Raw genomic sequence first — 26,309 nt, forward strand, 5'->3', positions numbered from 1 at the left:
GCTGTGGGTTTGTCATATATGGCCTTCATTATGTTGAGGTAAGTTCCCTCTATGCCTACTTTCTGGAGGGTTTTTTATCATGAATGGGTATTGAAAGATTTTTCTGCATCTATTGAGATGATCATATGGTTTTTCTCCTTCAGTTTGTTAATATGGTTTATCACATTGATTGATTTGCATATATTGAAGAATCCTTGCATTCCTGGGATACACCCCACTTGATCCTGGTGTATGATCCTTTAAATGTGCTGTTGGATTCTGTTTGCTAGTATTTTGTTGAGGATTATCGCATCTATGTTCATCAGTGATATTGGCCTGTAGTTTTCTTTCTTTGTGACATCTTTGTCTGGTTTTGGTAGCAGGGTGTTGGCCTCGTTAAATGAGTTGGGGAGTGTTCCTCCCTCTGCTATATTTTGGAAGAGTTTGGGAAGGATAGGTGTTAACTCTTCTATAAATGTTTGATAGAATTTGCCTGTGAAGCCATATGGTCCTGGACTTTTGTTTGTGGGAAGGTTTTTAATCACATTTTCAATTTCACTGCTTGTGATTGGTCTGTTCGTATTTTCTATTTCTTCCTGGTTCAGTCGCAGAAGGTTGTGCATTTCTAAGAATTTGTCCATTTCTTCCACGTTGTCCATTTTATTGGCATAGAGTTGCTTGTAGTAATCTCTCGTGATCCTTTGTATTTCTGCAGTGTCAGTTGTCACTTGTCCTTTTTCATTTCTAATTCTATTGATTTGAATCTTCTCCTTTTTTCTTCATGCGTCTGGCTGTAGGTTTATCAATTTAGCTGGTACTAAAAGTACCAGCTTTTAGTTTTATTGATCTTTTTTGCTATTGTTTCCTTCATTTCTTTTTCATTCATTTCTGATCTGATCTTTATGATTTCTTTCCTTCTGCTAATTTTTTTGGTTTTTTTGTTCTTCTTTCTCTGATTGTTTTAGGTGTAAGATTAGGTTGTTTATTTGAGATGTTTCTTGTTTCTTGAGGTAGGATTGTATTGCTATAAACTTCCCTCTTAGAACTGCTTTTGTTGCATCCCATAGGTTTTGAATCATTGTGTTTTCATTGTAATTTGTCTCTAGGTAATTTTTGATTTCCTCTTTGATTTCTTCAGTGATCACTTCGTTATTAAGTAGTGTATTGTTTAGCCTCCATGTGTTTGTAGTTTTTACAGATTTTTTTCCTGTAATTGATATCTAGTCTCATGGTGTTGTGGTCGGAAAAGATACTTGATAGGATTTCAATTTTCTTGAATTTACCAAGGCTTGATTTATGGCTCAAGTATGATCTATCCTGGAGAATGTTCCATGAGCTCTTGAGAAGAAAGTGTATTCTGTTGTTCTTGGATGGAATGTCCTATAAATATCAATTAGGTCCATCTTGTTTAATGTATCATTTAAAGCTTGTGTTTCCTTATTTATTTTCATTTTGGATGATCTGTTCATTGGTGAAAAATGGGGTATTAAAATCCCCTACTATGATTGTGCTACTGTCGATTTCCCCTTTATGGCTGTTAGTATTTGCCTTATGTATTGAGGTGTTCCTATGTTGGGTGCCTAAATATTTACAATTGTTATATCTTCTTCTTGGATCGATCACTTGATCATTATGTAGTGTCCTTCTTGTCTCTTGTAATAGTCTTTATTTTAAAGTCTATTTTGTCTGATATGAGAATTGCTACTCCAGCTTTCTTTGGATTTCCATGTGCATGGATTATCTTTTTCCATCCCCTCACTTTCATTCTGTATGTGTCCCTAGGACTGAAGTGGGTCTCCTGTAGACAGCATATATACAGGTCTTGTTTTTGTATCGATTCATCTAATCTGTGTCTTTTGGTTGAGCATTCAATCCATTTACATTTAAGGTTGTTATCGATATGTATGTTCCTATTACCACTTTCTTAATCGTTTTGGGTTTTTTATTGTAGGTCTTTTCCTTCTCTTGTGTTTCCTGCCTAGAGAAGTTCCTTTAACATTTGTTGTAAAGCTGGTTTAGTGGTGCTGAATTCTGTTAGCTTTTGCTTGTCCCTAAAGGTTTTAATTTCCGTGTCGAATCTGAATGAGATCCTTGGTGGGTAGAGTAATCTTGGTTGTAGGTTTTTCCCTTTCATCCCTTTAAATATGTCCTGCCACTGCCTTCTGGCTTGCAGAGTTTCTGCTGAAAGATCAGCTGTTAACCTTATGGGGATTCCCTTGTGTGTTATTTGTTGTTTTTCCCTTGCTGTTTTTAATATGTTTTCTTTGTATTTAATTTTTGATAGTTTGTTTAATATGTGTCTTGGCATGTTTCTCCTTAGATTTATCCTGTATGGGACTCTCTGTGCTTCCTGGACTTGATTGACTATTTCCTTTCCCATATTAGGGAAGTTTTCAACTATAATCTCTTCGTATATTTTCTCAGTCCCTTTCTTTTTCTCATCTTCTTCTGGGATCCCTATAATTCGAATGTTGGTGTGTTTAATGTTGTCCCAGAGGTCCCTGTGACTGTCATCAATTGTTTTCATTCTTTTTTTTTATTCTGCTCTGCAGTAGTTATTTCCACTATTTTGTCTTCCAGGTCACTTATCCGTTCTTCTGCCTCATTTATTTTGCTATTGATTCCTTCTGGAGAATTTTTAATTACGTTTATTGTGTTGTTCATCATTGTTTGTTTGCTCTGTAGTTATTCTAGGTCCTTGTTAAATATGTCTTGTATTTTCTCCATTCTATTTCCAAGATTTTGGATCATCTTTACTATCATTACTCTCAATTCTTTTTCAGGTAGACTGCCTATTTCCTCCTCATTTGTTTGGTCTGGTGTGTTTTTACCTTCCTCCTTCATTTGCTGTATGTTTCTCTGTCTTCTCATTTTGCTTAACTTACTGTGTTTGGGATCTCCTTTTTGCAGGGTGCAGGTTCGTAGTACCCATTGTTTTTGGTGTCTGCCCCCAGTGGGTAAGGTTGGTTCAGTGGGTTGTGTAGGTTTCCTGGTGGAGGCAACTGCTGCCTGTGTTCTGGTGGATGAGGTTGGATCTTGTCTTTCTGGTGCACCAGACCGTGTCCGGTGATTTGTTTTGGGGTGTCTGTGACCTTATTATGATTTTAGGCAGCCTCTCTGCTAATGGGTGGGGTTGTGTTCCTGTCTTGCTAATTATTTGCATAGGGTGTCCAGCACTGTAGCTTGCTGGTCCTTGAGTGGAGTGGGTCTTAGCGTTGAGATAGAGATCTCTGGGAGGGCTTTCATTGTTTGATATTACGTGGAGCTGGGAGGTCTCTGGTGGACCAATGTCCTGAACTCGGCTCTCCCATCTCAGAGGCACAGGCCTGACACCAAGACCCTGTCAGCCACACGGCTCAGAAGAAAAGGGAGAAAAAAAGAAAGAAAGAAAGAATGAATAAAATAAAATAAAGTTATTAAAATTTTAAAAAAGGAATTACTAAAAATAAAAAAATAAAATGTAATAAAAAAGAAAGAAAGAAGAGAGCAACCAAACCAAAAAACAAATCCACCAATGGTAACAAGTGCGAAAAACTATACTAAAAAACAAACAAAGATGCAAAGAAAAAAAACGGACAGACAGATTCCTAGGACAAATGGTAAAAGCAAAGCTATACAGACAAAATCACACAAAGAAGCACACACATACCCAGTCACAAAAAGAGAAAAAGGGAAAAAAATATATCTATGTGTAAAAAAAAAGGAGGAAGAGAGCAACCAAATCAGTAAACAAATCTACCAATGATAATAAACTCTAAATACTAAACTAAGATAAACATAAAACCAGAAACAAATTAGATGCAGAAAGCAAACCCCAGGTCTACAGCTGCTCCCAAAGTCCACTGCCTCAATTTTGGGATGATTCGTTGTCTATTCAGGTATTCCACAGATGCAGGGTACATCAAGTTGATTGTGAGGATTTAATCCACTGCTCCTGAGGCTTCTGGGAGAGATTTCTCTTTCTCTTCTTTGTTCACACAGCTCCTGGGGTTCAGCTTTGGTTTTGGCCCCGCCTCTGGGTGTAGATTGCCTGAGGGCGTCTGTTGTTCAGTCAGACAGGATGGGGTTAAAGGAGCAGCTGATTCGGGGGCTGTGTCTCACTCAAGCCGGGGGAGGGAGGGGTACGGAGTGTGGGGCGAGCCTGCGGCAGCAGAGGCCTGCATGACGTTGCAGCAGCCTGAGGCGCGCCGTGTGTTCTCCCGGGGAAGTTGTCCCTGGATCACGGGACCCTGGCAGTGGCGGGCTGCACAGGCTCCTTGGAGGGGAGGTGTGGTTAGTGACCTGTGCTTGCACACAGGCTTCTTGGTGGCTGCAGCAGCAGCCTTAGCGTCTCATGCCCATCTCTGGGGTCAGTGCTGATAGCCGTGGCTTGCGCCCGTCTCTGGAGCTCATTTACACGGTGCTCTTAATCCCCTCTCCTCGCGTGCTCGCAACCAGTGGTCTCTTGCCTCTTAGGCAGGTCCAGGCCTTTTCCTGGACTTCCTCCTGGCTAGCTGTGGCACACTAGCCCCCTTCAGGCTGTGTTCACGCAGCCAACCCCAGTCCTCTCCCTGGGATCTGACCTCCGAAGCCCGAGCCCCAGCTCCCAGTCCCCGCCCGCCCCGGTGGGTGAGCATACAAGCCTCTCGGGCTGGTGAGTGCTGATCGGCAGCGATCCTCAGTGCGGGAATCTCTCCGCTTTGCCCTCTGCACCCCTGTTGCTGTGCTCTCCTCCGTGGCTCCGAAGCTTCCCCCCTGCCCACACCCCTGTCTCCACCAGTGAAGGTGCTTCCTAGTGTGTGGAAACTTTTCCTTCTTCACAGCTCCCTCACAGAGGTGCAGGTCCCGTCTGTATTCTTTTTTCTGTTTTTCCTTTTTTCTTTTGCCCTACCCAGCTACGTGGGGAGTTTCTTGCCTTTGGGGAAGTCTGAGGTCTTCTAGCAGCGTTTAGTAGGTGTTCTTTATGAATTGTTTCCACATATAGATTCATTTCTGATGTATTTGTGGGGAGAAAGGTGATATCCCCGTCTTACTCCTCTGCCATCTTGAAGGTCTCTCTAGGTATAGTTTTTGAGTTCATATGTACTGGTAATGTATTTTCCCTGAATTGCCTAAAATATGTTCTTAATTTTGTACCTCAAATAGGTTTAAGTTATAAAATAAGGAAGAAAAGCAACATAGAACATATTTTATTCATCTTGAAATGACATTTTAAAGTTTTCCTTAAGAAGATTTAAAGCAGGATATTAATGCCAGTTTTAGCAGATTAATATTCTGGTGACAAATGATAGTAAATCAATTGAGTGTCCCATTCTCCTTCCACTGGTAGCTCAAGTTTACATTTGGGAAAGTCACATTGGATGAATTTATGATGAGAAAACAGGGAAGGGATAGAAGGCTTTGCAGCTGTCTTAAATTCTTTTTTTTTTTTTGGAAACAAGTGGGGTAGAAATATATACATATCATATCTCATACTGAGTTGTTTTCATGACTTAATCATACTGCTGAGAGTGAAGGAAATTGCCCAGTGGGTTAATTCCTCTAGGTCACTGAGTTCTAAAAGTAAAAGAAGTCTACAAATTCCCCTGCTTTGGAGGCAGTGGATTCTAATTTCTAGCTCCTCCCTTGATCCATAATATGTTCATCTGAAAGACATTTAGTCATTTCTGAGGAGATTCCAAAATGAGGCAGCTCTTGGTCCACTGTTTGCCTCTCATGAAAGGTCAAATACATGACCAATTAAGGCATAACATTTCTGAGCAATATGAAAAAAATAATTGACTCACTAGGACCCTGATTACTTAAAAGAAAAGATGAATCTCTGTAAATAAATGTATTTTCTCATCAGGTCTAATGTTTTCATAACACTTAAAGCTCCTCACAAGCTAAAGAAAAATATTAAAATGTTTAAGTGAAATGTGATAGTGTTTCTGATTTTCTATAGAGTTATGCTAAATTTATTTAATGCAGTTTGGCTTTAAATGATCATTGTATATTAAGTGAAGTTGAATTAATGAAAATAAATGTTAAGACCTAAATAATATTCATTTCGAAAATGAATATCTAAGGTAAAAATAATATTAAGTTATCTAGCTTTTTAATTAGCTATTATTCCATAGAAGAATTTCTCCTTGCTGATTATCTCTCAAGATTCAGGGTGACAAGATACCAAGATCTTTCAGTGAAACCATTTTTTAAACCTATTATTATTAAATAAACTTTATTCAATGTAACATTTTATGATGAGAGATTCTTCTTACCAGCCAAAATAGTTGCCTGATTTTCCTGGGTAATATTTCAAACTTCTGTGAAAACTGAATAGTCTTTTTTTGAAAAAGGGGGCTAATTAAGTCACAGTGTCATCTATGGCATTGCCCAAAACTGTTACACTGCTTATATATTTTCCTTTCTTCCAACTTACAGTGCTCAGTGTTTTTTTGAGAACTGGCTCTAAGTTTTCTCAATTTTGCATCTTAAATACTGCATTATGTAGAGTCCACAGAAGTTGTTGTTCTTTACTTCCCCACCTACAGAAATAATCAGGTTGAAAAAAATGTTTTTCATATGTGAAAGCACTATAGTTCAGTCCAAATCTTAAAGACAAGGAAATTCTAAAGAACATAATGTCCTGCCTCTGACATTTTGTAATATGTAAAGAAGAAACAATGGCATGCTAATGACAAATTTAATCCTTGCCCCCAAGATGAGTGTATTACCCTATAAATTGTCCATAGCCTACACCTCTGGTCTTAATTAGCCATCTTAAAACCCTATGCCCTATACCCTGAGAAAACCATAATTCACAAAGAGTCATGTACCACAATGTTCATTGCAGCACTATTTACAATAGCCAGGACATGGAAGCAACCTAAGTGTCCATCGACAGATGAATGGATAAAGAAGATGTGGCACATATATACAATGGAATATTACTCAGCCATAAAAAGGAAAGAAATTGAGTTATTTGTAGTGAGGTGGTTGGACCTAGAGTTTCATATAGAGTGAAGTAAGTCAGAAAGAGAGAAACAGATATCATATGCTAACACACATATATGGAATCTACAAAAAAATAAAAGGTTCTGAAGAACCTAGGGACAGGAAAGGAATAAAGACCCAGACGTACAGAATGGACTTGAGGACATAGGGAGGGGGAAGGGTAAGCTGAGACTACGCGAGAGAGTGGCATTTACATATATACACTACCAAATGTAAAACAGATAGCTAGTGGGAAGCAGCCACATAGCACAGGGAGATCAGCTGGTGCTTTGTGACCACCTAGAGGGGTGGGATAGGGAGGGTGGGAGGGAGACGCAAGAGGGAGGGGATATGGGGATATATGTATACGTATAGCTGATTCACTTTGTTATACAGCAGCAACTAACACAGCAATGTAAAGCAATTATACTCCAATAAAGATGTTAAAAAACAAAACAAAACCCTATGCTCTAGGTCAACTGAGGTCATAACATAAGAGGCTTACCTCAAACCAATATCACAATTAGAAAGTAACTTGAAACCTATGCTTTATTAATACTCTAGATTTAGCATCCTCTTTTTAGGAATGATAACCTGTGGTACTAGGATTATTAGTTTTCTTTCAGCAACTGATCAGAATCGAACTCCATGTGAATTGAGTAAGGCAGGAAACCAAATTGGAATTTCACTGAATAGAACCTACAGAATTTGTTTGTTCTTAATCATGATGGATTTCTTTGAAACCTTAGACCAGTTCAAATTAAATAGTTCTGAGTTGAGACATCTTTGGCAATTATGCTAAACTGCCATAGATTGAAATTTCAGAGGTTAGGGACTTTGTTATATGTATTTCTAGCAATTAGCCCAGGACTTGACACAAAATATTTGTTGAGTGACTTAATCCATATTAAGTTAATACCTTAAAAGACAACCTCAAAATTCTATAAATTTAGTAATACTAGTTTATCACTCAAAGTGATACCCCATGAAGAGATGTTTTCAGAGTTGGTTTTAATTTTGTCTTTATCAGATGAAAATAAAAACAATCATTTGAAAAACATCTGTAAAGTTATGACTGAAGGCAACCACTTTGTAGCTCCTCATCCCTCACATTAGATTCTGTGTGATATTCCTTTTAGAATTTAATATTAGGGAAAAGTTTGATTGTCGTGATAAATTTAAGGTTATTAAAATTCTATGGCCTATTATTCCTTCCTTTTCCTAGCTTCCCAGGCACACCTGGAGTTAAATTTAAAGCCTAAGTTTATTTCCTCTTGAGTGTTTTTGTAGTTGTTATCTCCTTTTTCGATATGTTTTCCCTTTTTATTTTTGTAGCCTAGTCCTTTTTAGAAATGTGTGATATATAAGTTGGTAATGTCAGTGTTTTATCCTCAGTCGTCATCTTCTGTTCTTTGAGCTTTCAGCATCATTGACTGGTCTTTGAAACTCTCTTTCCTTGCCTTTCATGATATTCTTTCAGTGAATGAATATTTATTGAGTGCTTACTAGGTGTTGGGCACCACTGGGGTCCTTCTCCTGACTCAGTCACTCTCCCACTGCTGTTCCATAAGTGCACAGTTCCCCCCCAGGTTCTGTGGTTTTCTTCCTCTGGATGCTGTTCCCTGATTTAGGAACACAATCCCTAACTTGAAACTCTTGGAGCCATATGTACTTCAGAATTCTTTGATGTTAGAAAAGTCAGAGGGTATATTTACCATATGTTATGAAACACCCTTCCCAGAGGGGCAGCACCCTCTACTCAAACATGGTAATAATATTTCTTCAGTGAAGCATATGAGTATTTACTGGAAGTAGAATAAAGACTATAAGTAGCCTCACTACAATTCTTATCAGGTTTTGTTGCCGAATGCATTTTGCCCCAAATTTAGGAAAAATGGGTTTCAAACCATTAGAGATTTCTAATTGGTAGATCTCTTAAAGTCTACTCTAAATATTAGGCAGGTTGTCTCTCAAATCTCTGTCTGGTCCTACATTTCCAATATCTTCTGGACATCTTTACTCAAGGGCCTATTAACTACTTAAATTTGTATTGAAGTGAAATTATTGCTTTCTCACCTGTTGATCTCATCCTTGGTTCTTACCCTGTGTAAGTCCTAGCATCATCACTGAGTCCTATGGAATCCATTATAATATATTCTCAACTCCTGGCCTCCTATTCTTTGTCGCTTCACCAAATTATGGTTCAGGCCTTCATTACCTCTTCTCTCAGCTTTGTGGCTTCTCAAACCAGGATGGATGAACTAATTTATTCATACACTGTGTTAGGCATTGGGAAATACAAATAAGACAGGTTTTTAAGCTACAGTTTCTTCATCTATAAGGGCCTCTTCTTAGTGGGGAAGACTAATTAGAAGACTGGTTAAATAAATTAGGAAACACTTGGCACAGTGGATATTTTTCAACCATTAAAAAGCATGAGATAGGACTTACCTGGTGGCGCAGTGGTTGAGAGTCCGCCTGCCGATGCAGGGGACACAGGTTCGTGCCCCGGTCCGGGAAGATCCCACATGCCGCGGAGCGGCTGGGCCCATGGGCCATGGCCGCTGAACCTGCGCCTCCGGAGCCTGTGCTCCGCAACGGGAGAGGCCGCAACAGTGAGAGACCAGTGTACCGCAAAAAAAAAAAAAAAAAAAAAGCATGAGATAGCTCAGTATGTTAATTGCCAAGACTTATTAAATGAAAAATGCATGTTGCAGGGCAGTATATTGAGGTCCTACAGACAGTTTATGTAGAGAAAGTTCTGGAAAGCAATCCACCAATCCATAGCAGTGTCTTTGGGGAGACAGTAGGAAATTTACTTTCTGATTTTTGTAGTGTTATAAAAACATATAATCTCTATATATTTTTTAATCCCCAAAAAAGGCTATGAGCAAGTTAAGTGTGATGAGAGGAATATAACATAAAGCAAGTAACTCTGCTTGCCCAAGTTAGGGAAAGCTTAGAGAATGTTTTCCTTTGGGCATAGAGACAGACATTCCAATCAGAGCAGAGAGCAAGTTCAACAGCATCCGGATCTTAAAGGCTCTAGTGTGTTCTGGCAACAGTAGATCAGCGCTGGAGGGTTGCTTCCAGGGGAGAGTAGGATTTGGGACTGAAGTGAGACGTGGTCAGATTGCGGAGGGTCTGAACTGCTAATTAGAAATGTGGACTTGACCTAGTCACTGGGGAGCCTCTGGCGGGTGTTGATTTTGTTTTCAATGCTTTTTTTTATTTTGGAGTAATTTTAGATTTATAGGGAAGTGCAAAGATAGAGTTCCTCCCCTCACCCAGTTTGTCTCCTTTTATGTTACCTTACATTATTCTGGTACATTTGTCCAAACTAAGAAACCAACGTTGGTACGTTAGTTTAGCTTCAGACTTTATTCAGATTTTACCTGTTTTCCATTAATGTCCTGTTTGTGTTCCAGGAGCCAGTCCATGATCCCACATGACATTTAGTTGTCATGTCTCCTTAGTCTTCTGTGCTCTGTGAGATTCTGTCTTTCCTCATTACCTTGACAGTTTTGAGGGGTACTGATCAGTTTGTAGAATGCCCTTCAATTTGGGTATGTCTGATATTTTCTCATGCTTAGACTGGCATTATGCATGTATGAAAAAATAGCACAAAGGTGAAGCGCCTTTCTTATCCCGTTACATCAGAGGGCACACGATTTATCCACATGTCATCACTGGTGATGTTAACCTTGTTCACTTCATTAAGGTCATATTGGCCAGGTTTCTCCACTGTAAGCTTTCCAGGAAGTTTTCCCCTATTCACACTTCTCTGGTTTTTAAACTTTGTAGTATCGATTGTAGTACAATTGATGTTTAACGCAACTCTATTGGCCGGGTGATCGGAAGAGGCTGGAAGCAGTAAGTCCAGTAATATATTTAGGGCTGTTGGAATAGCTCAAGTGAGAGATGACAATTGTCTGAACTTGTAGTGGCAGTGGCAGTGAAAAGGTGAAAAAGTGAAACTTGTGGCCAATTCAAGCTTTTCTGGCCAACAGAGTGGCTTATGGTAACTTTAAAAGAAACAAATCAGAATCACTTCACACCCATTAGTATAGCTATAATAAAAAAGTCAGATAATAAGTGTTGAGGATGTGGAGACATTAGAATCCTCAAACACTGCTGCTGGGAATGTAAAATGGTATAGCCACTCTGGAATACCGTCTGGTAGTTCCTCAAAAGTTAAACATATTTACCATTTGATACAGCAGTTCCTCTCCTAGGAATATACCCAAGAGAAAGAAAAAATATGTACACACAAAAACTTACACATGAATGTTCATAGTTCATTATACCTAAATGGTGGAAACCACCCAAATGTAAAGCAACTGATGAATAGATAAACAAAATGTGGTATGTCCGTACAGTGGAATACTTTTGGCCATAAAAAGGGATGAAGCACTGATATATGCTATAACACAGATGAACCTTGAAAACATTATGCTAAATCAGTCAGTCACAAATGGCCATATGTGATTCCATTTATATGAAATATCCAGAACAGGTAAATCTATAGACAGAAAGTAGATTAGTTGCTTCTTAGGGCGAGGGAGCAGGTAGTGGTGGTGTAGGGACTGGGCCATGACAGGTGAATGGTACAGGAGTTCTTTTTGGGGTGATGAAAATGTTCTAACATTGATTGTGGTGATGGGTGTACAACTCTGTGTACTAAAAGCCACCGAATTGTACGCTTGAAATAGGTGAATTATATATGTGAAATATCTTTAAAAAATTATTACTAAAAAGTCAGGGAACACAAGGCAGGGGGGCTGCATCTATTCAAACTACGCTCATTCAAGCTAAAGCGCTGGTGGGACATGCAAGTGCAGATGTTGAACAGCTCAGAGGTGAGGCTGGGGCCAGAGAAATGGCACCATAAATCATTACTGTAAAGGATTCACTTGTCAGAAAGCAAGGTACCCTAGTCATTTAGTCCACTTTACTGAACATAGTAGTTCAAGGGGAGGTTTCAAACAGGACACCTTTAACATTTAATAGCACTGAGTTTTCCGAGGTTAACACAATTGAGGACTGACCCCTTCTCTAGCACTGGAGATAACACTGTGTTATTGAGATTAGCTGATGTCCCTCCTACACCTAAATTTCAATTACGATTGTCTTTACTTCCTGTAATAAAATGCTTTACCATGAGTAGCTCTGTTGCTTAAGTAATTTGTAGAATATTTTGCGGTGAAAGTTGAAATTGAAGATGGTACTAATTTAAAATAAATATTTCTGGTATAATTTACAACCTAAATGGATTTAGAATTAGTTTACTTCCTAACTGAAGAAAATGGGTCAGGCCATAAAACTTGTGGCCACATAGGACACCAGTTACTCTATTACTGTCCTACCCTTGCGACACCGTGCCTGCTCACTCCCAATGGTACTTGGTGGTATGAAGTACAAGTCAGTAGGAATTTCAAATTAAGGATAATGACAGTTGGAAAGAATTAAAAAAAAATTAAATGATTCCACCAACTGTTTTAATGATCAGGTATCCCTTTTTTGGGCTAGTGAATGCTCAGTTTTAAAATCCTGAGAAAGAGATGCTATGATGGTTACTTCTATGTGTCAGTATGACTGAGCTAAGGGATACCCAGATAGCTGGTAAAACATTATTCTGGGTGTATCTGTGAGCGTGTTTCTGGAACAGATTAGCATCTAAGCATCTAAATCAGTAGGCTGAGTAAAGATGGCCCTTGCCAAAGTACGTGGGCATCATTCAATCGGCTGAGAGTCCAAATAGAACAAAATGGCACAGGAAGGGCAAATTCGCTCTCTCCTTGAGCTGGAATGTCCATCTTCTCCTGCCTGCAGACACTGGAGCTCCAGGTTCTCGGGCCTTCAGACTCTGGGACTTACACCAGTGTCCTCCCAGTTCTCAGGTCTTCAGACTGCGAGTTACACCATCATCTTCCCTTATTCTCAGGCCTTCGTACTCGCACTGTATTATACCACCAGCTTTCATGGTTCTCCAGCTTGCAGATGGCAGATCCTGGGATTTCTCAGCCTCTATAACCATGTAAGCCAATCTGCATAACAATTATATATATATATATCCATATATATCCTATTGGTTCTGATTCTCTAGAGAGCCCTGACTAATGTAGGTACTCACAAATTACATAAGATGTTGGATTCTATTTGCTGTTTTAATAAAATCATTTTTTCACAGAGTGTCAAGGAAGTAATTAACATGGTGTAATTCATGAGGTAGCAAGTAAATTCTTAGCACAATTGGCCCAGGGTTTCATTTGGTAAGTCTAAGTCCTGACCTTACAGCTATGAAATTCCAAGTTTGTGCCTGAACAGATGACTAAAAGAATAAGAATGATATGACCAACGATATGTATCATTTAAACTTTTATTACTAAAATGGAAAACTAAATTCAGCCAGCTGCTTTTTTCTTGCATCCAATCTGACCATATGCCAGAGAAATGATCCTTTATGAGGATTTAGGTGAGAACTGTCAATAAACCAGTTCTGTTGAAAATGCCATACTGGAATATCTAATAATGTTAGGTAAATGAAATTAAAAAGAGAACAAATAGCAGTATTAAAAATCACAGGAATCTCTCCTTTAAATATCAGGGGCCTCCTTTAATAATCTTCAATGTAGCTCATTGGCAATCATAAAAAATTCATCAAGTTCAACCATACTGCACAACCCCCAAAGGAAAAAACTGAGGGAACTCATGGGTAATTTTCACAGCTTCATTGTAAAGTCCAAGATCTGAAAGAAACAGTTCAGCAAACATTTAATCTACAGTGGAAAGCTGTAACATCAATTACTATCTAAAGAGTTATACCTATTTCTCTTTTCTCTCCGTTTTAGAGGTCAACTTGTTTTCACAGTCCATTTCCTAAAACTGAGATATAGATCATCATATTTAACCATGGCTCCAAAAAATAAAAGACATGGAGTATAGGAGACCACCCATTTTGACATCCATTGTACAGGCACAGTTCTTGCCTGGTTGTGTTTTAGGTGCTATGCATTATTTGATGCCTTTAATCTATATATTAAAATCAAACATAACTATTAACATTATTTTTGTTTACCCCATTTAAAAAACTTTTCTCTCCACAAATATTAATTAATTAATCTTTGTTGAGTTTCCTACATACACAAGCACTGTTTAGAAACAGGCCAAAATGTCCTACCATTTTCCTTTTGGATCAGAAAATTCTATAGAAATTGAAAACGTAGCAGGACTGAAACTCAAGACCAAGATATAGCAAGTTAAAATTGTTTTCCACCTAATTCCATGAATTACAGAATGTTTTATTTACCAAAAGGATGGTTATCTTCTTTAAACTGCACATAAGATGCACACATAATGGTTGCCTTGGCTGTTACTCTTCCAACTACTTCCACGATTCCAGAGATTTCTTCATCAAGCTAACACAAAGAACAAAATGTCAACTTGGTGTTATCACATTTTCAGTTGATAATTAACTTGGAAAATTGATCTACAGTTTACTAATCTTTCATTTCATGTAGCAAAATCATTTTAAAATTTATCAATGCAAAAATGGAATTATAACTTGTTAAAAAATGTTTGAGTACTTATTACTGTTAGCATGTCACTAGTCCTGTTACCTTTAGCAGTGGCTTCAGGTCCAAAGATACAGTTAAATGTTTAAGTTGAAGACAAAATCACTTAAGGATACTGAGAATGTCCAGCATTTCCATAAGGAGTAATTTGTTTAAAAGGACCCATTGAAAGGAACTTTCTATTAACTACATTTGTACAGTGTGTTCTGCATCCATTAACCAAACAGCATACAGATCTGTCTTCATAAAAGACCAAGAAAATATTTTTAAGTACAATAAACATAAAATGTAAAAACAAGTGACAACTGAAAATAAATGTAAACAAAAGTAGAAAACCGAATTTTAAAAATGTAAAACTCTTGATGGAGGAAAAAGTGATTTAAACGGAAGATTTTTCTTATGTAATTTTCATAAGGAATGAGAATTGTCACCCAGCATTTAAGGGGTGTATTAAAAAAATAACAGAGCCAAAAAAATCATTGGTTAGAAATGTAAAGGGAAATATAATGTAAGAAAAGGACAAATATTTGATTTTAGAGAGGGAAGTTTGATAAGCTGGTCCTTTATACATCCACTCCAAGAATCAGAAACATGAGCAACAAACCAAAACAAGATGAAGAATTAACGATAATATACATAGGATTAATACTTAAACACACAGGTTCCATCAACTCAATAGTTCCATTTTTTCCTTCTCCATCTGAAAGAATAAACATTTTCCCAGTGGGATGAATCTGAAAAATAAAAATATTAAAAGTTTGACAAAAGATGAGCAGACTGACCCAAACTTACTTAATCAATGCACACAAAGCAATTGTTTTTGAACAGTTTAACTGGTTCACATTATCATGTGTTACCATACATACCTGATCAAACGATGCCCAGTTAAATCTGAATTTCAGATAAACAACAAACATTTTCCATACAAATGTGTCCTGTATTTTTATTTGCTAAATCTGGCAACCCTATGCTAAGAACAATTAAAGAGTCCATATTATCTAAAAGTGAGATCTACTGCCACCCATGATTTAAATGGTACGTATCCCACAGAGGATATGTTTTTAAAAATTAGGCATGAGGAAGTAAAGAGAGAACTGGTTGTCAGAAAACCTAGGTTCTAGTCCTGTAAGACAGCGGCAGAGTGCAGTCAGATCTGGTTTGTATGACAGCTTTGCTACTTACTGAGGCCTTGAACCATACACTACTCCTAACCAATTTCCCTATCTGTGAAGTCCGAATACACCTATTTCAAGAAGGTATGTGACTGAGATAAACTAATAAGCCTTTATACAAAAGTTTTCTAGGTTCCCTGGTCCCGACATTTTGGGCCTGCTGCTCACCAGCAGGATGAAGGGCTGCACTCTAATAATGGGGTAAAATAACAGACTGGTATTGGATCAGTGAAGTACAAAGAATGTTTTATAGAAAAGAGACTTCAACGAGAAAATGAAGTCTGAGAAAAGAGGAAACTGCATAAAAGAAGGAAACAAGAAAACTGGACTAGTCAAATCTGGGTAACTAAAAAACCAGGAAGTAGATGGAGTTATGTCTATCATTTCCTTTAAGTAAACACAAACGAGGGTGGGACGCTAGAATTTAGAAAGGAGCGCGTTCGAAAACGTCGCGATTCCGCGTCCTAAAAGAAGCGCCAAAATTGGGCTGCAATGGTTAAAAAATGTGCAAAAAGTTCCCTTGTGAGAAATAAAGCAATGGGGAGCGCAGTGATGCTGTAAGGCTGTGCCTCCTCATTCACCCTCCGTTACACACCCTGAGGCCGCCACCCTGACTGTCACGGAGCCCCTCCCCCAAGAAGCCCAGGGTGGTGAGTGTGCGCACCTTCTCCAGCCTCCCTACGAAGCAAACGGGCTGGTCTATGAACTGAGCTAGCATGCTGGCGTTGATGCGCACCTTGGGCGACTCCATCACGTCCACCATGATTACAACGCAATGCCAGCAGCCGGCAGGAAACTAGCGGACAACTGAGACTGTGCGCCCCACGGACGTCTACGGGGCGGATTCCTCCGAAACCAATCGGCGGTGGCCAGCACTCTCGCTCCACCAATCAAACGCACGGAAATCTCGATAGCAATCGCGCAGTCCCCCGAAAGCGAAGAAAAAGGCAAGGACCCGTCCGGAAGTGGGGATCGGCTGCTTAGGGACGCGCGGCGTCCCGGAAGTTACCTGGGTCTTCCGCGAAGCGTACGTGGAGGCGGGGCTTGGATGGGGCGGGGCTGAGGCTCCCTTCTGAAGTATCGGTCTTCCCCGCCGCGACTTAACGCCGGAAGCAGGGTGGCGGGCTCCAGTGCTGGTGCGGCGGGGGACTGCGGCGCGAGCTTCAGGTACCTCTTCTCGCGGGAGTCGCCGCAGCCTTACTGTTGCGGAAGAGAGAGGCGGGAGTGGGTACCTGTTCCCCCGTGGCACTCTCGGTGCTGCGCCACCAGCTGTTAGCATTTCCCCGCCTCCCCTCTTCCCACTTCTGCTTGGGAAGCGCGGGGTTCTTGCTGAATGAAACCTAGGGAGCGGGTCTCTTTTTGACCCCCGCCCTCTGGAAACGAGAAGTGGGGTCGCCAGTGATTTTCATCGCCTTTGTGAAGCTCCTGCTGCTCGGTGGCAGAGGGTCGCTGATTTACCGCCCCAGCTGCGTTACTTTCCTTCGTCAGTTTCCCCACCTGTGAGAGGAGGGGCCTGACCCCATTACCTCTATGACCCTTTCTAGCCCCGACATTCTGGCCACACTGTGGAGGTGCGGGTTTTCTCACCTCACTGTTAGCAACGAATTGAAGCATTTGGGAGTGGGTGAGGGAAGGACCATTGGGCTAGGAGAGGAGACGAATTTAAATGGCTGTTAGATTCTGAGCAGGTGCGTTTCTTCCTGAGACGTGATTTACCTAACCGCAGAATGAGGAGGTTAGATAACTCAATGGCAGGGTCCCAGCTGACTGAGTTTTGTGCATATGATGTACGGACTCCTTCTTCTTAACTCCCCAGGAATCTTTTTCCCTATTGCTTTCCACACCTCAGGACTCTGGAGGGGAGATGAGGAGGCGTGGAGGATAACGCGTTTGAAGGAGATTTGAGGGGATTCTTGAATCTCTTGCTGGCTTATGTGGCTGTTGATTTTGGGGGCTTTATCTTCCGGGATTTGATACCTGCCTTGCCAGCGATATTCCCGAATAAGTGCTCATTAAAAAAAACCTGCCAACGGTGCTCCGGAAATTGGAAAAAGAAAAATCGGGGCGGGGGGATATTATTAGTTTTTGGAAACCGAGTCCATCAGTTTGCCTAAAGCCAATTCAGGTACCTATCTAGAGTCTCCAGTTTAGTCCCGCTGTTGCCTTAAGCTAAGAAGTTCTTGTTTGAGACGTCACGCGGCAATTTAAGATGGAAATCTGATGTGCCGTAATTAAATGATAGTTTGCATCTCTCCGTGTTTATTTAGCACTTAGCATCTATGTAAATATATTTGTCTTTTAATGTTGCTGTCACTGAAACATCTGAAGGATTTCGTTAGCAGATGCAGGGTGCATGTCAGTTGGTGCATAAAAAAGTGGTTGTCGGTGAAAGGTGAGCAGAGCCTCTTTTATATTCCGTGCAGAGCCTTAACATCTTCTGCACTTCAGGGTTTGGAAACCAAGTTGATTGCATTATATAGGGTAGAGTACACATGAATATCTTTAATAGCAACTGTTTTTTAAAGAGCAGCCCTTAAAGCACCAGATGCTAATAGCACTGTTTTATAACAGTTAAAAAACCACTTTTGCCTACAAGAGCATCTTTTTTCTAAACAAGGAGATGAGCAAGAAGATAATTTAAAATAGCTTCTTGGATATTTTTTCAGTCACGTGAAATTTATTACGTGATATCTCATGCACAGAGAAGAGTATATATAGCTGATATGTATAGTTTCCAGAGAAATAAAATGAGCCCATGTGGGCCTCTCATTTAGAGTAAGAAATGGAACTTCACCATTAGGGGTGGGCATCCTCCGTTAAGTCCTCCTCTCTACCAGCCAGAAAGAAACACTCTCTTGAACTTTGTGTTAAGCACCCTAAGCTTTTCTCTATAGTTTTATCATGCGTGTAGCTGTTCATAAATGGCGTGGTACCGATTTATCCTCCTGTCAGGAGTGTAGGAGAATTCCAGTTGATCCATATCACCTCATAGACCAGGGTAGGTGGTAGAACGTCAGCCATGTAGTCCCCATTCCAGGCAGCAAAGAAGTGGGCAGACAAAAGGGTCTACCTTCATGGGACTCAGCTCCCTTTAAAGAGCCCTCCCGGAAGTCCTTCACACCCTAGAGTTCTACTTATTAGGTTAAGAACTTTCCCTTCTATTCCTAGTTTGATAAAAGTTTTAACTGAGTGTTTATGGAGTTTGATCAAATGCATTTTTTTTGCCTTGAGATGATGAAAGGAATATATTTTTCAGTGGTGAATAACACTCACATTCCTGGAAGAAACACAACTTGGTTATGATATCTTTTATTCTGTATTCCTGGATTTGATTTGCTATTGTTTTGTTTAGGATTTTTGCATTCATGTTCATGAGTGAGACTGGCCTGTAGTTTTTCTTGCTTGTATATAATCTTTGTCAGATTTTGGTATTATTAGCATTAGAGTAGTCTCATGAAATCAGTTGTGGAGTGTTTTCTCTATTCTCTAGATTTTGTGTAAACTTGGAGATACCTGTTCGTTGACTGTTAGGTAGAACTCACCTGTAAAACGTTCTGGGTTTGGTATAGTAACCTGTACCTTCTGCTTTAAGCATATCCCACAAGTTTTTCATAAGTAGGTGTTCATCATCATTAAGTTTTAAATATTTTCTAGTTTATGGCATATTTCTTCTTTGATTTAAGGGTTGTTTTTGTTTCCAAATATATAGGTTTTATTTATTAAAGTTGTTTTGCTGTTAATTTCTAGTGTAATTACATTATCATCAAATGGTATGGTCTGTCTGATACTAGCTCTGAAAGTATGAGACTTGCTTTAAGACATCAAGTTTTTGCAAGCGTTTCATGTATTCTTCAGAAGAAAATTGTGTTTTCCAGTTATTGGATCAAACTTGTTAATTGCAGTATTCAGCTATTTCTATTTTCTTACCTTTTGTCTGATTAATGTCTCACTTATAGAGATAATTGCAAATGGTAGCATTGGCAGTTTCTCCTTGAACTTCTGATGACTTGTGCTATATATTTTTGAAGATTTGGTTTTCACTACATACAAGATGAAGATTATGAAATAAAATGGTGCGATGAAGTAGTGACTATCTCAAATCATGCTTTTTGCTTAAAGTTAATTTTGTTGCTACTACTGTAGACACATCGGCTTTCTTTTCGTTAGAATTTGTTTGCTGTCTCTTTTTCCTTCCAGTACTTCACCTAAGGGAGGCAAGACTCATGAGCTTGGATGTTCATTTCCTCATCTCTTTGGTGGCTTATCAGAGAGCTGACCTGGCAGGTCTCAGCTCAAAGGAGGAGCAGACTGATACCAGCCTGTGGGCTCCAGCAGCTCCTTCCCAGCAAGACGCTTCTTTAAGCAGTAAGCTTCCATTATGACAGAATTGCCCAAATGTGTGGAGGCTGGATTCTTATTATTTGTTTTAATTGAAGTATAATTAATTTACAATATTGTGTTAGTTACAGGTGTACAAAGTGACTCAGTTTTATGTTCCTTTCAGAATCTTTTCCACTGTAGGTTATTATAAGATACTGAATATCGTTCCTTGTGCTATACAGTAAATCTCTGTGGCTTATCTATTTTATGTGTAGTAGTTTCTATCTGTTAATCCCGTACTTCTAATTTATCCCTCCCTGCTTCCCTCTCCCCTTTGATAACCATAAATTTGTTTTCTATGTCTGAGTCTGTTTCTGTTTTGTATATAGATTTAATTTTTTTATTTTTTAGATTCCACATATAAGTGATGTCATATAGTATTTGTCTCTCTCTGTCTGACTTACTTAGTATAATATTCTTTAGGTCCATCCATGGTGCTGGAAATAGCAGTATTGCATTCTTTTTTATGGCTGAGTAATCATCCACTGTGTGTGTGTGTGTGTGTGTGTGTGTGTGTGTGTGTGTGTGTGTGTATACATATACTACCTCTTTTTTCTTTTTTTAAAAATTTACTTATTTTTTGGCTGTGTTGGGTCTTCGTTGCTGCTCGCAGGCTTCTCCTTAGTTGCGGCGAGTAGGGGCTACTCTTCGTCGCAGTGCACCGGCTTCTCATTGCGGTGGCTTCTCTTGTTGCGGAGCACGGGCTCTAGGCCTGCGGATTTCAGTAGTTGTAGCATGTGGGCTCAGTAATTGTGGCTCGCGGGCTCTAGAGCCCAGACTCGGTAGTTGTGGAGCACGGGCTTAGCTGCTCCGCGGCATGTGGGATCTTCCAGGACCAGGGCTCAAACCTGTGTCCCCTGCATTGGCAGGCGGATTGTTAACCACTGTACCACCAGGGGAACCCCATACCACCTCTTTTTAAGCCAGTCATCTGTTGATGGACATTCGGGTTGTTTCTATGTCTTCGCTATTGTAAATAGTGCTGCTATGAACATTGGGGTGCATGTATCTTTTCTAATTAGAGTTTTCATCTTTTCTGGATATATGCTCAGGAGTGGGATTGCTGCATCATATGGTAGTCTAACTTAGTATTTTAAGGAACCTCTGTACTGTTTTTCATAGTGGCTGCACCAATTTACATTCCCATCAACAGTGTAGGAGGGTTCCCTTTTCTCCACACCCTCCACAGCATTTATTATTTGTAGACTTTTTGATGATGGCCATTCTGACAGGTGTGAGGTGATACCTCATTGTGGTTTTGAATTTCATTTCCCTAATAATTAGCTATGTTGAGCATCTTTTCACGTGCCTGTTTGTCATCTGTATGTCTTCTTTAGAAAAATGTCTATTTAGGTCTTCTGCCCATTTATTGATTGGGATGTTTGTTTTTTCAGTGTTGAGTTATATGAGCTGTTTGTATATTTTGGATATTAACCCCTTGTCAGTCACATCATTTGCAAATATTTTCTCCCATTCCATAGGTTATGTTTTTGTTTTGTTTATGGTTTCCTTTGCTATGCCAAAGCTTTTAAGTTTGATTAGGTCCCATTTGTTTATTTTTGCTTTTATTTCTTTTGCCTTGGGAGACTGATCTACAAAAGTACTGCTACATTTTATATGAGAGAATGTTTTGCCTATGTTCTCTTCTAGGAGTTTTATGGTGCCATGTCTTATATTAAGGTCTTTAAACCATTTTGAGTTTATTTTTGTATGTGGTGTGAGGGAGTGTTCTGATTTCATTGACTTACTTGTAGCTGTTCAGCTTTCCCCACACCACTTGTTGAAGAGAATTTCTTTTCTTCATTGTATATTCTTGCCTCCTTTGTTGAAGATTAATTGCCTGTAGGTGTGTGGGTTTATTTCTGGGCTCTCTATTCTCTTCCATTGATCTTTATGTCTATTTTTGTGCTAGTACCACACCGTTTTGATTACCATAGCTTTGCAGTATAATGTGAAGTATGGAATGGTTATGTGGAAGCTGGATTCTTTTTTCCTGGGAACACTAGTGTGTGGTGGATCATGAGTGCTTTGACACTTCTGTGCTTGTTATGTTATCGCCAGTACACCTTATTTGATATTTATACTGTGTGACCCTTGTGGTATTTGTGTCTGCGTTGGCCTGATAACTTTCAACTTTTCTGGGTCCTTATGTTTTAGGTGTTTCTCTTGTAAATGGTGCTTGTAGCTAGAGGTTTAGTTTTTCTATCTTTTGTCCATTTACATCGATTGTGGCTCCTGATATTTATGGGTTCATTTTAACAGTCATTTTGTGCTTCCTGTGTGTTCTGCTTTTTTTTGTTGTTGTTTATTTTTTTCTCCTCTCTTGCCTTCTTTTGAATTGACTTTTTATTTTTCTCCCGTAATTCCACTTTATTCCTCTGTATTAGTTTGAATGTTACATATTCTTTAATAAAATATTTTGTGGTCACGCTTTAACAAACACATTAAAGTCTAAAGTTACTTTACTCTGTGTCAAGACAAGAACCTACAACTCCACTGACCTTTTTCCAATTGTATGCTGTTGTCTAGAGTTTTAGTTCTATCTTGATTCCTTTTAACTCCACAAATTAGGCATTATTATTATCTTATGCAGTTAATATTTGCTTGGAATTATTCATATATGTATCATTTTCTTCACTTACTATTTATTTTTACATCCCAACTTTTTTTCTGTGGTTGTTTCCTCCCCCCTTTTTTTTTTTGAGGTACCTTCTTCGGAAGTTCTTTCAGTGAGAATTGTTGGCAGTACATTCCATCAGTTTGTGTTTTTCTGAATATGGTTATTTCATTCTTGTTTTCAAAAGATAGGTTTATTATCTATTTACATAGAATTCTAAATGGACAATTAATTTCACTCAAGACTACTCTGATATTATTTTACTCTTATAATATTTGCTTTTCTTTTAAATTGTGATTTTATTCTTTCATGTCTCTATCTGCTTGATCTTCAGTTTGTTTTTGGTATTCTGCAGTTTCACTGTATAATGTATCCTGATGAGGAGTTCTTTTATTTAGTTTTCTGGTGAATATGTTGTGCTTTGTGAATCTGATGATCTTGTCTTTATCAGCACTTGGACATTTTCAACCATTATCTCTTTGAATATTGCTTCTCTCCTATTCTCTAACTCCTTCTGGAACTCCGATTAGAAGTAGGAAGGACCTCATGTGCTCTTGACCTCTGTTTTAGAATTCAGTGGTTTTGACTCTTTGTGCTGAATTCTGGATAATTTTTTCTAATTTTCCAGTTTACTAATTCTTTATGCAGTTGTGAGTCATTTGCTTTAATTTCTTTTTTTTTTTTTAAACATCTTTATTGGGGTATAATTGCTTTACAATGGTGTTAGTTTCTGCTTTATAACAAAGTGAATCAGCTATACATATACATATGTTCCCATATGTCTTCCCTCTTGCGTCTCCCTCCCTCCCACTCTCCCCATCCCACCCCTCCAGACTGTCCCAAAGCCCCGAGCTATTATCCCTGTGCCTTGCAGCTGCTTCCCCCTAGCTATCTACCTTACTACGTTTGTTAGTGTGTATATGTCCATGACTCTCTCTCGCCCTGTCAAAACTCACCCTTCCCCCTCCCCATATCCTCAAGTCCATTCTCCAGTAGGTCTGCGTCTTTATTCCTGTCTTACCCCTAGGTTCTTCATGACATTTTTTTCCCCTTAAATTCCATATATATGTGTTAGCATACGGTATTTGTCTTTTTCTTTCTGACTTACTTCACTCTGTATGACAGACTCTAGGTCTATCCATCTCATTACAAATAACTCAATTTCATTTCTTTTTAAGGCTGAGTAATATTCCATTGTGTATATGTGCCACATCTTCTTTATCCATTCATCCGATGATGGGCGCTTAGGTTGTTTCCATGTCCTGGCTATTGTAAATAGAGCTGCAATGAACATTTTGGTACATGACTCTCTTTGAATTTTGGTTTTCTCGGGGTATATTCCAAGTAGTGGGATTGCTGGGTCATATGGTAATTCTATTTGTAGTTTTTTAAGGAACCTCCATACTGTTCTCCACAGTGGCTGAACCAATTCACATTCCCACCAGCAGTGCAAGAGTGTCCCCTTTTCTCCACACCCTCTCCAGCATTTATTGTTTCTAGATTTTTTGATGATGGCCATTCTGACTGGTGTGAGATGATATCTCATTGTAGTTTTGATTTGCATTTCTCTGATGATTAATGATGTTGAGCATTCTTTCATGTGTTTGTTGGCATTCTGTATATCTTCTTTGGAGAAATGTCTATTTAGGTCTTCTGCCCATTTTTGGATGGGGTTGTTTGTTTTTTTGTTATTGAGCTGCATGAGCTGCTTGTAAATTTTGGAGATTAATCCTTTGTCAGTTGCTTCATTTGCAAATGTTTTCTCCCATTCTGAGGGTTGTCTTTTGGTCTTGGTTATGGTTTCCTTTGCTGTGCAAAAGCTTTGAAGTTTCATTAGGTCCCATTTGTTTATTTTTGTTTTTATTTCCATTACTCTAGGAGGTGGGTCAGAAAGGATCTTGCTGTGATTTATGTCATAGAGTGTTCTTCCTATGTTTTCTTCTAAGAGTTTGATAGTTTCTGGCCTTACATTTAGGTCTTTAATCCATTTTGAGCTTATTTTTGTGTATGGTGTTAGGGAGTGATCTAATCTCATACTTTTACATGTACCTGTCCAGTTTTCCCAGCACCATTTATTGAAGAGGCTGTCCTTTCTCCACTGTACATTCCTGCCTCCTTTATCAAAGATAAGGTGTCCATATGTGCGTGGGTTTATCTCTGGGCTTTCTATCCTGTTCCACTGATCTATCTTTCTGTTTTTGTGCCAGTACCATACTGTCTTGATTACTGTTGCTTTGTAATATAGTCTGAAGTCAGGGAGCCTGATTCCTCCAGCTCCTTTTTTCGTTCTAAAGATTGCTTTGGCTATTCGGGGTCTTTTGTGTTTCCATACAAATTGCGAAATTTTTTGTTCTAGTTCTGTGAAAAATGCCAGTGGTAGTTTGATAGGGATTGCATTGAATCTGTAGATTGCTTTGGGTAGTAGAGTCATTTTCACAATGTTGATTCTTCCCATCCAAGAACATGGTATATCTCTCCATCTATTTGTATCATCTTTAATTTCTTTCATCAGTGTCTTATAATTTTCTGCATACAGGTCTTTCGTCTCCTTAGGTAGGTTTATTCCTAGATATTTTATTCTTTTTGTTGCAATGGTAAATGGGAGTGTTTTCTTGATTTCACTTTCAGATTTTTCATCATTAGTATATAGGAATGCCAGAGATTTCTGTGCATTAATTTTGTATCCTGCTACTTTACCAAATTCATTGATTAGCTCTAGTAGTTTTCTGGTAGCATCTTTAGGATTCTCTATGTATAGTATCATGTCATCTGCAAACAGTGACAGCTTTACTTCTTCTTTTCCGATTTGGATTCCTTTTATTTCCTTTTCTTCTCTGATTGCTGTGGCTAAAACTTCCAAAACTATGTTGAATAAGAGCGGTGAGAGTGGGCAACCTTGTCTTGTTCCTGATCTTAGTGGAAATGCTTTCAGTTTTTCACCATTGAGGATGATGTTTGCTGTGGGCTTGTCATATATGGCTTTTATTATGTTTAGGAAAGTTCCCTCTATACCTACTTTCTGGAGGGTTTTTATCATAAATGGGTGTTGAATTTTGTCGAAAGCTTTCTCTGCATCTATTGAGATGATCATATGGTTTTTCTCCTTCAATTTGTTAATATGGTTTATCACATTGATAGATTTGCGTATATTGAAGAATCCTTGCATTCCTGGAATAAACCCCACTTGATCATGGTGTATGATCCTTTTAATGTGCTGTTGGATTCTGTTTGCTAGTATTTTGTTGAGGATTTTTGCATCTATGTTCATCAGTGATATTGGCCTGTAGTTTTCTTTCTTTGTGACATCCTTGTCTGGTTTTGGTATCAAGGTGATGGTGGCTTCGTAGAAGGAATTTGGGAGTGTTCCTCCCTCTGCTATATTTTGGAAGAGTTTGAGAAGGATAGGTGTTAGCTCTTCTCTAAACGTTTGATAGAATTCACCTGTGAAGCCATCTGGTCCTGGGCTTTTGTTTGTTGGAAGGTTTTTAATCACAGTTTCAATTTCAGTGCTTGTGATTGGTCTGTTCATATTTTCTATTTCTTCCTGATTCAGTCTTGGCAGGTTGTGCATTTCTAAGAATTTGTCCATTTCTTCCAGATTGTCCATTTTATTGGCATAGAGTTGCTTGTAGT

At 39.0% G+C, this 26,309-nt stretch overlaps 2 protein-coding genes across 5 annotated transcripts in view; one reads left to right on the forward strand and one right to left on the reverse strand.

Annotated features, from left to right (window-relative positions):
- Positions 1-13,296: 13,296 nt before the first annotated feature.
- Positions 13,297-16,631, reverse strand: RPA3 (replication protein A3). Of its 2 annotated transcripts, none has more exons than XM_032642599.1 (4): positions 16,416-16,631; positions 15,167-15,241; positions 14,243-14,351; positions 13,297-13,682 (listed from the first exon to the last, which is right to left on the reverse strand). In XM_032642599.1, exons 1-4 carry the CDS (start codon positions 16,440-16,442, stop codon positions 13,600-13,602), a joined length of 294 nt encoding a protein of 97 aa, XP_032498490.1. In that variant the 5' UTR covers positions 16,443-16,631; the 3' UTR covers positions 13,297-13,599. The 2 variants fall into 2 exon arrangements, with proteins under 2 accessions (XP_032498490.1, XP_032498489.1); XM_032642598.1 differs by having other exon boundaries at positions 16,344-16,631.
- UMAD1 (UBAP1-MVB12-associated (UMA) domain containing 1) overlaps positions 16,613-26,309 on the forward strand; it is a 253,280-nt gene continuing 243,583 nt past the window's right edge. Inside the window, exons 1-2 of one of the 3 annotated variants that reach the window (XR_004351373.1) lie at positions 16,735-16,846; positions 19,877-20,044. The gene's annotated coding sequence lies outside the window, so the exon portion shown is untranslated. Of the gene's footprint in view, positions 16,847-19,876; positions 20,045-26,309 lie in introns of all 3 variants that reach the window. The other 2 variants (XM_032642596.1, XM_032642595.1) reach the window with 2 other exon arrangements.

The sequence above is a fragment of the Phocoena sinus genome, chromosome 9 (genome assembly GCF_008692025.1).
Source record: "Phocoena sinus isolate mPhoSin1 chromosome 9, mPhoSin1.pri, whole genome shotgun sequence".
Lineage (NCBI taxonomy): Eukaryota > Metazoa > Chordata > Mammalia > Artiodactyla > Phocoenidae > Phocoena > Phocoena sinus.